Genomic DNA, 17,158 nt, shown 5'->3' with positions numbered 1-17,158 from the left:
TCCAGTAATGGGTTTTCTGCACAGCAGTCCTATCAAGATCAATTACAGAATTAGCCTATTAGTACTGACAAATTACAATATTATGCTCTAATCTTTTCTGAAGCCTTGTGGTAAAACAGTGGTAGATTCTGATTCTTTACTTGCTCTAGGGATAAACGTTGGATGAATGGTTTAGCCAAAAAGTGTCCATCTTTATTCCAGTTAAAATCCTGCTGGCAGTGTAGATACACATTTTGAAAAAAAAAAAAAAAAAAAATAGCTCAAAGATACTTTAAGAAACATCGATTCTTTAATTATACTTCAACACTATCACTGAGAACAAATGGCTATTTATCACCTCACTCAGAGTTTCCAGTTCACATTTTCTAGCCAATACTGAAAAATATAAGAGGTTTCTTTCGCTCCCTATGTACATTAAGATCAGAAAATCCCATCAGTCCAAATGTAGACTTTATTAACCAATTCCACTTTTACAAAAATCAAACATTTTCAGTATTCAGGCTTTACAGAACCAAAAAAAAACATGCTTTGAGACAGCTTTCTACAAACACATCAATAACTGGAAAAATACAAATGAAAACAAAATGATTTTCTCTACACCTTCCTCTTCTGGGTGCTGATGTAGAGAACTGCAGACAGAGAGAAGGGGGAAAAAAAAATATTAAACGTTGTATTTTTACCATACAATATGCAGAATGCACAATGTAGAACTGGACATAGACAGAGCACTCATTAAAATAAATAAATAAATCCTAAAAATGTGGATCAGTTATGAAAAAATTATGATAAAAGCTGTAAGGAAGCTGTGTGTACTGACTGTAATTAGGTAAAATGCTGTAATTTTGAAACCATATTTTTAGTCGCATCTACTTTTAGCAAGCTGCTCATTTTTTTTTGACAAAAATAGCCCTATCTAAGGCTGTTTGCCCCTTCTATCACACTCAGCACTCAACCAGCCAGGATGACTCACAGTGAAGAGAGAATCATACAGTAGATACAATACATAACTGGTGTGAGTAAACTATCACACACTGGAAGAGCAGGACAAAGACCTACATTGAAAGAAAGATTCATTACATTCTAGGTGTTTTGACAGACATAAAATACTGACATAATAACTGATAAAGGCTAAATGATAGGTCACTAATGAGTACAATCCCACAAATCATCAAAACAAAAAAGTGAACATTTCTAATAGCTTATGATGCCTTTTGTAAATAGAACCAATCAACATGAAAAAGCTATGATTTCTAGATTTTGGTGAAAAACACAAGTATTTGTCTTTCATTCAAATTTGTTTTTTTTTATTTATATAATCACCAATCGAGCTGTTTTTCTCTGCTAGTGTAATGACTTTACTCTGAGTTAATAAATTACAGTGATGTATAAATGAAAACACATTCTAGTTGGTGTCTATAACCAGCATACTGAACAATGCCATTTACTTAACAATTCAATTTTACTCTGCACATTACAGTTTATTGTTGCACTGCTTTTCTACCATTTCTATTTTTTAAACTTCTAATTTATTATGTATAGTGTGCTTGCATATTCTGTGCCAATCTTAAATTCTATTTTTGCTGTCTGTCATGCTGCTGCACTACAATTTCCCAGTTTGGGATCAATAAAGTCTGTCCATCTGTCTGTCTACATATTTAATAATAGTAGAAATTGCTTGACTAGTTAATACATTTTTCCCTTTGTATTAATTTCTATATGAAGTAAGGTTAGACTACAACATAATAACATGAAATATAATTATATTGTAAAGTTTTTAGACTGAACATTTTCCTTGGACATCATGAGCTATGATTATATATTTCGTGGGTTTGTTTATACTGTAACACAGAACACCAAATGGGTCCAAATTTTCTCATTTTATTTTATTTCTGCATATTCAGATGATGAAAAAATATTCTACTGTTTTAAATGTCTACCTCTAGATTTCTGAATTGTTCTGCTGCCTAGTAGGTGTTTGTTATGCTCTGACCATAAAGAGGTGTTTAGAGCTGTAAACATCCATCTGTTTTCTTATTCTTTGCCTCGGGACTAAAAATCAGCCTTTAAACATGGAATAAATAGTCATTTGTAATTTACTGTGACAACTGTTGACATCAACTGAACATTTTATATACGATAACAGCTTCATCTTTCAAAACTGAAACTCTCCAAAATGTCCCCTGCTGTGTGAGCCCATCCTGTGACTGTTGTGGTCAGATCCCAGCTTCTTTGAAACATGTTTTGGTCCTGTCCGAGCATCACTACATTACTGGACTAAGATATTCCAAATATTATCTAAGATAATTAAGAAACCTCCAACATCAGACCCAATCTTTACCATATTTGGAGTTGGACCTGTCGCACAGGAGCTTGTTCTCTCAAGGAACCGTAAGAACTTGATATATTTTGTGACACTGTTGGCAACAAGGTTAATTTTGCTCCACTGGAAACATAAAAATCCTCTAGCTCATCTAGCTTTACACAATGATGTTATGAAGTACTTGCAGCTAGAAAAGTTACGATACTCCCCAAAGGGCAATTTCGGCATATTTTACTCAACATGGCAGCCATTCATCGACTATTATATTAAAAATAACCCATCATAAATATGTAAAAACAAACCAAAAGGATATGACATCCTCTGTTTGTAGGGATTTTTCTCCTTCTGTTGTTGTTGCTTTGTTTCCTCCGCCAAGGTTATGTTTTCATTGGGGGTTTGTCTGTTTGTTACATCCGCCAAGGAACAGCGGAAGTTAAGTTTTCATGGGGGTTTGTCAGTCTGTCTGTCTGTTAGCAAGATAACTCAAAAAGTTATGGATGGATTTGGATGAAATTTTCAGGAAATGCTGATACTGGCATAACGAACAAATGATTCAATTTTGGTGGTGATGGGGGGGGGGGGGTCCTAGTTTGTTTATTTGTTTGTCTGTTAGGAAGATAACTCAAAAAGTTGTGGAAGGGTTTTGATTAAATTTTCAAGAAAAGTTGATACCGGTCCAAGGAACAAATGATAAAATTTTGGTTGTGATGGGGGGGACTGATCTGCCTTGGCAGAAGTCTGCCTCTCCGAGTGCTTTTCTAGTCTTGTTTGGTTTTATCTGTTCTTAATCTTATGTGCCTGTTTATTTACATACTCATCTTTCACTTTACACCTTCAGGAACTTACAGTATACACATACGTATCTCATTTTGCCTTGTTTGAAACGAACATGTGTTTGAAAAACCCCAATAAAAAGAAAAAAATATGTAAATTTTACCATTGTTTCCTCTTAGAAAAGCATCTCCGTATTTATTTTTGAGCTGTCCGTTGACATACTCCTCAGTCTGTTCTATGGCAATGTTCATGTACCCATCCAGACAGGCCAGGACTCCTGCAGACAAGCACATACAACATAAACATGTACAGTATATGATTTACGAGAGCAACTGGGCACGCTGCGACATGTTAGATGTAATGAAACGTTACCTCTGTAGTCGACACCGGAGTTCAGTTTGACCACCACAGGTCTCCCAATTATCTGCTTCAAAAAGTCACTGGGTGTCTGCTTTCTGAGACTCATGCTGATCTGAAACGGACGCAGACAAGCACCGGTGGGTCGGAGGTTTGTCAACATGCTACATTAGCCTCGACAAAGCTAATCACAAAACACTCCTGTAATAACTATTCTATGTCTCATTGTAATTATTCGTTCACACATGTTTTACAATGCGTACTGTGCATTACACTGTAAATGTTTGGAGTCAACCCAAATGCTGTAATTTGTCTGAAACAGGTCGCGTTAGCTGTTAGCTAATGCATGTAGCTACACTGCTAGCTACCGGCTCTTCAGTACATATACCTGCACGTAACTGGACAGATTATAATTATTGTTTTTAGCGCGTTGTATTTGTTCAGTAGATTAGAAGTAGAATGTTGTGAAGATACAAAAGTTAACTATATCACAGGCATTACCTTTATTTTAGATTGCCTTCACTTACCTTCCGGACGTTTCCTAAACGATTGTATTTAGCATGGACGTTGGATTGACCAATCACAGGACGGTGCGGTACGGCAACCGATTGGGGACAAAAGTATTACATTTACTGCGTGTGTGGGTAAACGGTGCATATCTTACATTCAAACTTCTACAATGCCAATATAGCATAACAGAATATGTCTATATGATAAGTGACGATTTATAATACTTCTTGAAAACATATAATTTGCATTATTTGCAAAAAGCAAGCATGATGGACAGTCTGTTTACATAATGAATGAATTATACAGCAATAAAATTAAAACTACCTCATTGACCCATAGGTTCTAGATGTGGTAGTTTTTTATGCTGTTGTCTATTCATGCATGCTATACCACATTTGTCCAGCAGTCACCGCCAAAGCGTTCTGGGTATAGCAATGTGATTGTAAGGCTATTCTATTCCAAAATTATTAATATCTCCCAAAATATTGGTCCTATCAACTTGCTGTTTTCCCTAGTCTCTTCCTTTACTAAAAATACATAAGTATGCTAAACTGCATTAGTCAGCTCTTTCTGGATTTTATGTGAATCCCCAGACACACATACATGCACGCACACAAAGGCCACTTGGCTTTCACAATACAGATTAGGAATGGACTTAACTTAGTATAACATCCTAGTATAATTTTGGATATTGATGTAGAAACCCATAGTGGGTAATAAAAATGGCAATTCAATAGCCAGTACTCTGCCTATTAAGAGTATATTTAGTTTGTATTATTTATTTTTTATTAATGATGTAATTTGGGCTCGTGGTTCTCAACTCATGTCACTTTGAGACCCATATTCTTTCTCTGACATTAAACTGCAACTAACTTTTATAAAACTCAAAACAACCACAATTATTTTTCTTTAATAATGCTAGTAAAGACAAGTTAAAATGAGCTTTTTTCATTCACCAAAATTGCCTGTATATATTTTCATCCACGCATTCAAAGCACATTACTCTAATGAACTATGTGCTGCTGATTTTTATGCTTTTTTTTTTTTTTTTTTATTAAAAAAAAATTAACAAAATTAGCATCACAACTTTTTACCTTTAATTGCATACGTAAGTAATGCCTGTAAGAATGGTAGCTGTGGTGGAAGCTGTTTTGATTCCAAATGATATTTCAGTTTTGATGGTTTTGTCCTGTCTTGAGTTTAGACTTTATGTTTAACTGTTATAATTGTATCATCAATACACTGTACATAAATCCATATTAAACAGTGGGGTTTTTCCTGAGTAGACAATTGGAGACACCACCTTTATCAGTTTTCATGTCACCTCCATCTCACAACAAAACTTTAACAAGCAAGATAATACAGTTTATGGTATCATTAGGTGCACCAGTGATAAGTGTGGTGGTTACATATCTTTAGTTGCAATTACGAGGTAGTTTTTACCAAACTGTAATAATACACCATATTTTTACAGCTGTACAACAGAGGCTTTTAGCTTTATTGTAGGTTGCTGAACTGTCAGTATAAACTGTATGAATGGTTAACAGTAATTAAATTATCAATGACAGTATCTTTTCCATGTGCACAATTCCACTATTCTATTTTTGTTTGATTGCTTGTTCAATAAAATAAAACTTGCATGATACTGTTTTAACACAAATGCCATTTTCTTCAATCATATAATTAATGTAACTTTTAAAATTGTTACTTATAAGAGGTAAGCCTGACAAAAGTGTCAACTCTGGCTCAGTTTGACCGATGACAAACCCAGAACACAGTCTGGATCTTACAACACAGCTGTACTTCAATATGTTACAAACAACAACGTAAACCTTACCTGTTACTTTTCTATGAAATGTTGCTATTACCCCGTCAACAGTTAGCCCTTTACCCGATTTATGATATTTCCTTTTCTTCACTGCACTCTTCACATCCCTTTCTGATTGAGTCCATAACCCACGAGTTGAGAGAGCTGTATTTCAGCTGTATATCCTCATGCTGTGATAGAGTTCAGTAATTGTGCTTTTAATCAGAATGATGAAATCCCCTATCATAATGTGATAATTAAATTTGAAAATGTTTGCATGGAATCAGACTCTGAGAAAGAATTTTTGTCCTTGTGTTTTTGTGCCCTTAAATCAATGCAAACAATCTTGATGGGAGTTGGCGGTTGCTGGACAGTGGACTTGTAGCTGGTCACCAGATGTGCTGGGTTATAGCCTGAACTGCCAATGAGGAAGGAGAGCGAAGTCTGTGTAGAGTCAAATTTTATAGACAACTTTTTAAGCTGTTGTCTCATTCTTTTTCAATCTTAAAAAGCAGCATCTGAACATCTCGGGCAGTACACTTTGCATACACTGATAGGGCTCACCTTATTGTACATACTATACATAAATACCCTAATATGTCATAGTTCTGGCGCTTCAGAGGTACCAGTTGAGTTTACCAATATACATACACAGATGGAATTTCTCACTGATACATACAATATTGTGGCTAGGACCCTGAAGCCGACCTATTCCAATATCACATTCTGCTGCCATCTGCCTTTAATGGGTTTATGTTGCCCTGAGTAATTCATAATAATTTTGTTCAATTTGAGACGAAGTGAATCTTTACAATAGTGATGGTGCTTTTTGTCCGACTACCTGGAAAGGAAGTTTCTGCCTTTATTTTCATTTTATTACCAAAACACTTAGAATGATTCTATCTTTTATAGTGCCTTGGTAGTAGTGGATTCCCCCTTCCAATATCCTCAGATTATAATTTGACCCAGTGTGAACAGTGTAACATTAAAGTTACATCTGTGATATTAAAAGAGTCATATTTTGCTAAACCCACTTTTATTAGTCTTTGGTACATTTATTTGTGTATTTGGACCCAAATAGTTCAAAAAGTTTGAATTTGAACCCTCCAAGTGCTGCAAAGTTATCTTTATGTTCATTTTAGCAAAAATTGAGTGGATTTCTACAACTTGTTTCAATTCCTGCTTAATTTGTTATTTCTGTAACTAGTTACATCATGACATTTGCACATATAAGGTCAAGACTCCCAACAAACTTTTGTCCGAGTACGACTTAACTGTTTTTCAGCAGCAGTGGTTGTAGTAAAAACTGAAAATATGTCTTAACTTCGAGCCAATTACCTAAAATGTTCAGTTGTTAGTTGAATGGGACAGAGCAGCGCAGCCAACAACCTGGGGGGGGGCAGGAAGTGGCTCGTTTGCATTTAAAGGGCCAGTGCTCAAAATGACCTTTCTGGTGTCATTACTCAGAAATATTGTTGAAGATGGACCTGTGGAGATGAATTAATGAAGAATTCAGACCCAAGCAGAGCATTTACAGTTTATGTAGACCACAGGGAAATGTTTTGAAATGCATAATTCCATTTTAAGAAACCCCAAAATATCACCCCTTTAAGGGTCAAATTTGATCTGGTACTAATTATGGGTTTGTCATGAAGAGAAGTACATTGTCAATGTTGCCAAACCAGAATCAGAATCGCCTTTTTCCGCCAAGTATCTTAAAAAAAATACAAGGAATTTTTACCTTTTTTTTAAACTCTGCTCTCTGTACAACACAGTAAACAAGCATAAAAAAACAGAGTTTAAATAAGTAAAAAACGTATGTACAAAAGCGTGTATACACATCAACCATAATGAATAACCAAAAAAACGCAATAAATAGGATCCAGTTCTCTCACACAAACAACTTTCTCAGAGATCATGCTTTTTCATAAGCCTTTTTGTAGGATTGACCAAAGAAATAGTGCTGTTTTTGGAACTGAAATTAACCTGTCAACCATAACACACCAGACAAAACAGTAATTCCCCTTTTTAACATATAAGAAAATACACAAAGTAAATTATTTATGTTCTATTCATCAAAACTAGATAAGTTGCTCATAAGTTTAAAGTGATTTAAGGCAAATCAGATATTGAGGTAATTCTATGCACATTATTTTAGATGAATAATAAGTTACTTTAGGGCGACTTGGTGGTGCAGTGGATAGCACTGTCGCTTCACAGCAAGAAGGTCCTGGATTAGATTCCATCCAGGGACCTTTCTGTGTGGAGTTTGCATGTTCTCCCCGTGTCTGCATGGGTTCTTTCCAGGTACTCCGGCTTCCTCCCACCATCCAAAGACATGCAGTGAGAGGTTAATTGGTCAACATAGGTGTGAATGTGAGAGTGATTGGTTGTTTGTCTCTATATGTCGGCCCTGCGACGAACTGGCGACTCATCCAGGGTGTACCCCACCTTCACCCACAGGTAGCTGGGATAGGCTCCAGCACCCCCTGCGACCCTAGTAAGGACAAAGCGGTTCAGAAGATGAATGATGAAGTTATAAGTATAAGTTACTTTGCAGATAATACAATTTACCGAATGATAATTAGTTTTTTTTCTGAGCTTCTTAATTAATTCATTTGTATTTGAAGGATAATTCAAATTAAGCATCTTTTAGGTTAGAACTTTTCTTTCTTTTTTTTTTTTTTTTTTTTGTTGTTATAAGCAGACCATGTTGTGAAGGATAAGAGAAAGCGTAGTATCTGATGAAACTCTGAATGCCGGGTGCATGACCCAACCAGCACACAGCTGCAGAGGTACATGAAAAATGTTGTTCGGGGGAAATAGGGATGAAATGGTGTGGAGGAAGATAGAAGAGGATAGAGAGAGGTAGGATGTGCCAGTACATGTTAACGGAGACAGAGAGCTTTAGAGAGAGGGAGAGAGGGAAAGAGAGGGGGGATTGTAAGAGGTGGAATCATAAAGTACTTCTTGTGTGTCTAGACAGGTTGCTTGTTAGCAGGGCATGGCTAGCCCTGTGGAGGCTAGAGGTTAATTTGGTATCTGCTGCTGTGTTAAACTAAGGTCAGTACTACAAGTCCTTAAGTCATAAACAAGAGTGGTTAAGAGCCATGTATACACCTAGGCACCAGTTAATGAATATTCAATGAAGATTTTTTTCCCCTTGTCCCCTGTTCCCTCTCGTAGTTGCTTGCTTTGAAGGAAATTTTGGAAAGAAGAAAACAACAGTTTATCTCCGTGGCCTTGAAAGAATGACCTCTGTGCACTCCCATTTACGTCTCCTTTGTTATCATGATACATGGCCTCACACGCAATAGCGAGTGGCTTTTTGCTATTTGAAATGTGGCACACTCATTATGCAGCTCTATCCCTGACTGCACCAAAGTAGTAACTTAACACGATGAAGGCAATAATGTAATAATGTGATATTTTTTCCCGGTCGTAAAGTTTGTGGTTAAAATTAAATTTGACATTACGACTGACTGAGGCTGCTTCCTCACTGCTTTTTGACGTAAATGTCTAACTATGCAGCTCCGAAATCTGAAAAAATGCTTGAACTGAACTCTCACAGACATATAATGGTGTCCAAAGGCCCTAAGATAAGTATGTTTTGCTTGCAGACTGTGGAAATTTTGCAAACGATACATAGTAATTCTGCTGAAATGGGGGTTAATTGCGAGCATTGACACTGTGGTCTAAAACAGTTGTCAACATCCCATCCCATTTTACTACCGATTACATGTCAACGATGGCCACACATTGTGCAGAATTTGCATTATTTTATACTAAAGTGTGTAGGTGTATATCTTTCAAACACCAGGGCTTTTTTAAATATATTCGTTGTAATAGCAGTTGTAGAGCATAGAATGTAGATAAGCACAGGCCCAGTTTGAATTGCTGGTTTTAGATGTGATCTGTCTGTTGAATCTACATGTCACAATACATATTTTATATACATTTTAACACAACCTTGCAATTCACTCCATTGTAGGCAGTCAAATTTTGCTATGTTTTGTTCAGTTGTAGTAGGTTACCTATAGCAGTCCATAGGGTAGTGTTTTTCAACCTTGGGGTCACCTGGAATTCAATTGGGGGTCGCCTGAAATTTCTACTAATTGATTAAAAAAAAAAAAAAAAAAAACTTATTAATAAAAATATATGGTGAGTTGAGAGAGACAATCCCAATATATGAAAGATATGAGAAACTGTGAAGCTGAAACTGAAGCACTGTGGTACTGTTTATCTTTCAAATGTTCATTGTGGTCGGTTTCAGATGCTGCAGCTCTTTCATAATTCATAGTTTGAGTTCTTGTTTGTTCAGTATTAATTGTCAGTCTTGTAAATCCAAGCTGGACTGACTGTACATATCCCAATTAAGGAAAATAAAATTCTCACTTTGTGCAGTAATCTACACCTGGCTTTTCTGCCTCCGTCCATAATAATATACATTATATAGCCTAAATGTAATCTAAAATTAACGTTTATTTGCAACATAATATAGCAAAGTATTACATGATCAAAAACAAATTAATTTTAGAAAAAAAAGTTTCCGTTTTGAATGTCTGGGGTCGCCAGAAATTTGTGATGTTAAAATGTGGTCACAAGCCAAAAAAGGTTGGGAACGACAGCCATAGGGGTTACAATATTTTTAAATGTTTGACAAATCCTCTGTTATGCTGTCAAAAAAATATAAGTCGACTAGTTTTTGTCAGCGTATTATTAATAGTTCTGAATACCTTGTTAAACAATCTTATAATTCATTGTTTTAAATTTTACAATACAGAATCAAATATTTTATGAATGACAGTCTCCTGTGTTTTGTCACTGTTAAAGGCTCAAAATGTCAGATTTCTACCACCACCTTGACTTTCAGTGTTGTGTTTGCTTGTTCTCCATGAGTCTGTGGCGGTACTTTCTGTGAACTCCGACTTCCTTCTGCAGTACAAAATCATGCCTTTTAGTAGGTTAATGGGAAACTCTAAATGAATGGATGTGAATGCTGAGTGTGAATGATCTCTGCACTGAAATGGCAATTTGCTCAGGGTGTACTCTGCCTTCACCCAATACAGTAAAATGCAAATGCTTCTAAAAGTAGAGAAACTTCACCAAATTTTGGTCACTAATAATGAGAAATTAATGCAAAAGTACAAGCTGGTTATAGTTTTTACCCAGTACTGGATGTAAATGTGAAATTCTATGAATTAAAGAGAGAATGGGTTTGACTCAAAGGGAATGTTTGTCTCTAAGCAACTAGGTGTACTTCAAAAACACACTAACAATATATTCACTTATCAGATTTCATGTAGAGTAAGATCTACACATGTATTGTCTGAATGTACACGCATATCTTGAAACATTAGCCAAACAATACTTTTGTCATTTGTTTTCTACTTCATCATGTCAAAGTATGTAACATTTCGCACATTTTGTCTCTGAAAAAGATCATTTTGAAAAATTCTAGACTAATGAGATCAGCTCAAATCACTTTTGCTGCAAAAGTCTTGATATTTGCTCCTGAGTTCTTCAGCATGTCTGCTCTGCTTCTGTACAATGTACGATGTTAACTACTATTAGCCTAGAAATAGAGTTCAGACACAGACTGAACAGCATTCAGGATGCTGACTGCAGGTCATGCTCTGCAAGACCTGATATGCTTATATGAGGCTTGTGTTGGAAATGTTCTGTTCTTGGATGGGGAGGTTTAGTGACATTAGCCAATTACATTTTTAAGCTAATGACTGTCTTGATTTCCTATCTCTGTGATAACCATAAACAGACTTATTTAACTAAAATTCTCAAGTTCTTCATGCTTCTCTTCTGGTAGTGTCAAGCAACAACATTGTGCAACAATACCTACCATTAGGTTAGAAACAGTATAGAAGGGATAGTAGGGGAAATAGTAGGGATAACTTATGGAAGATTCGCTTTTATTATCAGATGTATTTTTAAATGTTAAACATGTTATTTTAAAGGGGTCATATTTTGCTAAACCCACTTTTATTAGTCTTTGGTACATTTATTTTTGTATGTGGACCCTAATAGTTCATAAAGTTTGAATTTGAACCCTCCAAGTGCTGCAAAACTATCTTTATATTCATTTGGGCAAAAATCGGGTGGATTTCTACAACTCGTTTTAATTTCTGCTCAATTTGTTACATCTATAACTAGTTATGTCCCGACATTTACACATATAAGGTCAAGACGTCCGACGAACATTTCTTAGAGTACGACATAATTGTTTGTCAGCAGCAGTGATTGTTGTCCATACTGAAAATATGTCCAAACTTCGAGCCAATTACCTAAAATGTTCAGTTGTTGGTTGAACAGGACAGAGCAGCACAGCCAGCAACCTGGAGGGGGTGGGATGTGAAGTGGCTCAATTGTATTTAAAGGGCCAGCGCTCAAAATTACCTTTCTGGGTTCATTATTCAGAAATAGGGTTGAAGATGGACCTGTGGAGTTGAATTAATGAAGAATTCAGACCCAAGCATAGCATTTACAGTTTATGTAGACCACAGGGAAATGTTTTTAAATGCATAATTCCATTTTTTTTTTTTTTTTTTTTTTTTAAAAGCAAAATATCACTCCTTGAATATTTGAAAATTGGATTTTTAGCAGCAGAGAGTAGCTTTTTCACAGCAGTATTACTATTAGCTTAAAGGATACCTGTAGTGAATTTTCATTGCAAGATCACGTACAATACTAATGGTTCCGTCTGGTAACTTACGCTGTTGTCAAATACGCGTGAGTACTAAGTCACTGCTCCGTCAGTCAGTCATGGTCAACAACATGTTGCCTCCTTCACAGGCCGTTCCAGCTCCGGTAGTGATGCAGTAACATTGATTTCTCTGATTACCTGGGCCGTGATGGACTGGTCACTGACCCCGTGCAGCAGACACCAGTCTAATGCCACGTTTCCACTACATGGAACCGGCTCGACTCGACTCAGCTTGACTCGACTCGGGTACCAGATACTATTCCTGGAGACCATTTCCATTACAGGATACGACCGACTTTAGAGTACCTGGACATCATAGCAATGCGGCACGTTACTTACGTGTCGTCTGCTCAGAGAGTTGCTGATAAACTCACTCATTGCGTGTTGCCCCATCAAGCTCACGCTGAATTTTTACATTGGCCACCGAAGACTGAATCTCCTGACTGAATGGTGTAGTTTTGCAGGCTGTCAACTTGTGGAATAACCTATCGCTATATTTACTGTCAACTTCTGCATCTGTTTTTTGTAAAATGGCGGGTCACAGAGACAATTCTCTGGTCAGCAGTGTTTACACGTCACGTTTTAGCATTTGTTCCCCAGTCTTGGAACCTCGGTGGAGGTGATACCAAAAAACTTGAACCGGGTACCAGATTCCAGGTCCTTTTTCATAATGGAAACGCTAAAAGGCAGAGTCAAGTCGAGTTGAGTCAAGCCGGTACCATGGAGTGGAAACGTGGCATAAGACAACATATTATTGGCCAGTGCTGGGTTGCGTCTCTAGGACAATGGCAGAGTGCTGATCTTACGGCTGCACAAACAATAAGCGCAAACATGTGCTTTCCACTCATTCTCGCTCACTGACTGCTGCTCATTTACTCACACTCGATCACCTGGAATCAATGAGGGTATGTCATTTCTGGCGGCAATAAGTGCTCCCCAAAGGTTCTGCTCCTGCCCATAACTCACATAATAAAAAGGTCCAGTGTGGTGCATTTATGACAATTTTTTACTGAATTTTGCACCTGGTAATACAGTAATACACAAAGCACAATTAATGTCATAAGTATAACCATGTATATGAGCATGGTAGATATCCAGTACCCATGGTCAAGGTCAAGGTCAAGGTAAACTTTATTATCCCCGAGGGGCAATTTGTTCTACAGCCAGCAGTATCACACGGACAACAAACCAATAATAAATACAATAAATAGTCCATTAAAGACAATAGCACCAACATTACAAAGAATTATTCAGCAGAACAATGGCTGCCGGAACCAAAGAATTCCTCATCCTATTGGTCCTACATTTAGGAACACTGTATCTGCGACCTGATGGAAGCAACCTGAACTCATCATAAAGGGGATAACTGGGATCATCAAGGACTGACTGAGCCTTCTTCAGAGCCCACCTATGATACAACACAGTCAGGTCATTGAGTGAGGTGCCAGCAATTCTGCTGCACACTTTAGTGATGCCCTGCAACCTGTTCCTGTTTTTAAGGGTAAGCAGCCCATACCAGCTGATAAAAGAAAAGGTCAACACAGACTCAATAAAACAAGAATAAAACATTTTCATAAAAGTGTTATCCACTTCGAAACTGCAAAGCTTATGGTAAAAATATATCCTTTGATGAGCTTTTTTACATACAGCATCCACCTGAGACTCAAAAGTTAGCCTGAAAAGAAAAGTGGCACCACTTTTCTTAAACTTTGTCTAAAAACAAAACAAAACAAAAAAAACAAAAAAAAAAAAAGCTAAAACCACTGGTCTCAAGAGAAACACTGACCATCCACTATAAGAGTGGTCAGCCAGAAAGCACAACAGCAGGGCTGTCAATTGACAGACAAATCTTGTCTCCATCTCTAGCCCCCCTGACCCCAAGGGGTGGGCCAGTGAAATAGAAAGATTATAGGGACGGTAGATGCTATTGTAGGTGGGAAATGGGGGACCATACCAACGCAGACGGACAGGCTTAAGGTGAGTGGGAATAGGAGAGGCAAGCCCATCCTTCTTGTATCCTAAAGCAATATGCAGGATGAGGGGTGGAGGAGGTGGAGGTGAGGGTCAGCAACGTAGGATGAGGAGAAAGTCTAGACTGCACTGACCTCTATAAATCCAGGTTTTCTCTTCAGGCCAAGCTTGATATGGAGAAGATAATGGAAAAGCTTGGGGGAGTTTTCAAATATAAAAACAGATTGGCTGACAGTGTCCATGTTCTTATTTCTATGTAATCCCTAACTGTAAGGATTTAATAGCTTTGAAGTGATGGGAAACCTCTGTTCCATCAAAAAGGGGCCTGGAAAGCTCAGCTCCATGGTTTGATGCTCACATCCACTACCCTTTCAACCATCAAGAGTTGTGGTAAGTGTCTGATTTGATCAAAAATGGTGAGTGTTTTCATGTCTGCCCTGTGTTCATTCATTTGTGGAAATAAGATACTGAAAATAATGATCATACTTTGTACTTTGAAAAGTGTTTAATGAAGTCATGTCACCAACAAACAGTCGTGCATTCTCCCTTTATGTAATTGTCGTCTTTTTAATTGGATGTGATATGTACTGATAGATGGCCTCAGAGACTTTCTATATATTATTGTCCCACCCATTTCAGTTGAAATTGGTCTTGATGGGAAGAAAACATGAAGATGTACAATACAAATAATCAACATAATCAATAATTCTTCTGTCAAAATTGTGTGTACATATATATATATATATATATATATACACACACACACACACACACACACACACACACACACGCTGTGGTAAATTAACCACATGGTGCAATGAGTGTCCCTGTACTTTGGGTTTTGCTCCTTATTATTTCTGTTCCAATGACACATCACTCAAGTTCCACTTAATGACTCAGCTGTGAGCACTGACTGTTGACAGCGTTTGGCTGGCCTGGGGGGCCTGGGGGGGCAATGCTGAGAGAAGGGGGTGGCAGACAAGGTGGGATGTAATCACTCCCTGTAATTTGGAGGAAATCCACTGAGCTGCTCACAGTCAAGATGAAAGCCCTCCTCTTGTTCCATCTCTCCAACAGCAACCAAGCTCCAGTGGCTGCAAAAGCCTGAAAAGAGAGGTTCAGACAACCAATTCTGCCTGGCTTATGTCCCCCAGGGGTTAGTCCTGGGACCATCTCAAATCAGCTACAGCCCTGGAGCCATGTTCGCTCCCCAAGGAGTGGCACCGCAGACAGATAGTCAGACTGGCCGTCCTGTGCTGAACAGCCCAGACGCAGCCAGCCAGCACACAACTCTCCTGAGATCCTCCTCAGTGGAAAGAGAGCTCAGTGGAGCTTATGCTGAGGGCTCTGCTTGTATCTATGTCTGTCTGTCTTTCTGTTGGACACCCTCCCATGTCACTTTATCTCTTGCAGTACACTTTAATATCTCAATCAGAGGAGAGGAGGAAATGTAGTTTTAAGCACATCTAGTGTTACTTTTTGTCAGATTTTGGAAAAAGAAAAGCCAATGAATAGATATATCCTTTCATTAAAAGTGCCATGTGTAACATATATGAAGCAACTTTTTTTTATTTCCAATGTATGAACAGACTGTAACATACCTTGGAGAATTGCACCTTTCCAACTGTCATGGTTGTCAACATTTTTCCTGCACAAATCCTAATTCACACTCCGGAGTGCCTCAAAGCCTCTCTTCTGCTCCTCTACATCATAAACCATATGCAACACTTGCTACTGTTGACTTAGAAATGCACTTAATGAACAATAACAAATGACTGGCTCACAGAACAATCCAGACTCCAATGTACATCCATTATAACACATTCTTGTTGAGATGAGCATGTGCAAATTTTACATATTGCACCTTTAAGATAATTACTCTAAAGTTGTTGCACCTTTTATGACAATACAAACATTCACTATTAACTAATTGTGTATAAGTGTTCTGCATGACTATATGAGTAAGCAAGTAAAGTTTATTTATAAAGCGCTTGCCTATAAAGTGCTTTTCACAGATAAAAATCACAAAGTGCTGTACATAAAATGGGTGCATTAAAAAAACATAAGAATCATTTCATAAAATAAATAAAAAGGATAAATCCATCAACCAAAAGCTTTCCTAAATAAAAACATCTTGAGTTGAGTCCACGGAGTCGACCACACAGAGGGACAGGGGCAGGTCATTCCAGAGTACACAATTATTAGGCCATTAACCAACAGTTTTCTCTCAATAACCTCTATATTACTGCTTATTAATAGTTCTATATGTAAGATGTTGTTGGAAAAGTGCAGGCATCATAATTTCAATATGTTTTGCTCTGTATGGGCCATATATTTTTGCAGTTATCTTACAAAAGTCATTCTCCCAAAACATCACAATATGAAATATTCACACATACTCATGTGCTTCTGTTTATTTGAGTTGGTGTCTGTGTTGTACTTGGAGGTTGCATGTTTACTTTAGCTGAATTTATTTTTAACAGTACTTTGGGATGAACCATGGAGGCTGACACAGGAGTGAGTGAAAATCAACCTGTGTTTTTGTGGATATATGCAATTTCTGCTCACATATGTATATATTTTCACATTAAATACTGCACTATAATAATTATGGTCTATTCTTTTGTAACCAAAAAACAAAAGTATGAGTGTTAGTGTTCACTCATCTGTATTTTTTGTAACTCAAAATACAATAATTCTA

The 17,158-nt window shown here is 37.3% G+C and overlaps 1 protein-coding gene across 2 annotated transcripts; it reads right to left on the bottom strand.

Moving 5' to 3' along the window:
* Positions 1–433: 433 nt before the first annotated feature.
* Positions 434–4,050, bottom strand: lsm6 (LSM6 homolog, U6 small nuclear RNA and mRNA degradation associated). 2 transcript variants are annotated; one of them, XM_030148472.1, is made up of 4 exons: positions 3,979–4,050; positions 3,467–3,566; positions 3,258–3,371; positions 434–629 (listed from the first exon to the last, which is right to left on the bottom strand). In XM_030148472.1, exons 2-4 carry the CDS (start codon positions 3,558–3,560, stop codon positions 595–597), a joined length of 243 nt encoding a protein of 80 aa, XP_030004332.1. In that variant the 5' UTR covers positions 3,561–3,566; positions 3,979–4,050; the 3' UTR covers positions 434–594. The 2 variants fall into 2 exon arrangements, with proteins under 2 accessions (XP_030004332.1, XP_030004341.1); XM_030148481.1 differs by having other exon boundaries at positions 3,467–3,571; positions 3,979–4,026.
* Positions 4,051–17,158: the final 13,108 nt, after the last annotated feature.

This window comes from Sphaeramia orbicularis, chromosome 1, assembly GCF_902148855.1.
Source record: "Sphaeramia orbicularis chromosome 1, fSphaOr1.1, whole genome shotgun sequence".
Taxonomy (NCBI): Eukaryota; Metazoa; Chordata; class Actinopteri; order Kurtiformes; family Apogonidae; genus Sphaeramia; species Sphaeramia orbicularis.
Note: the sequence above shows the minus strand (reverse complement) of the source record. Positions and strands in the feature narration are given on the sequence as shown.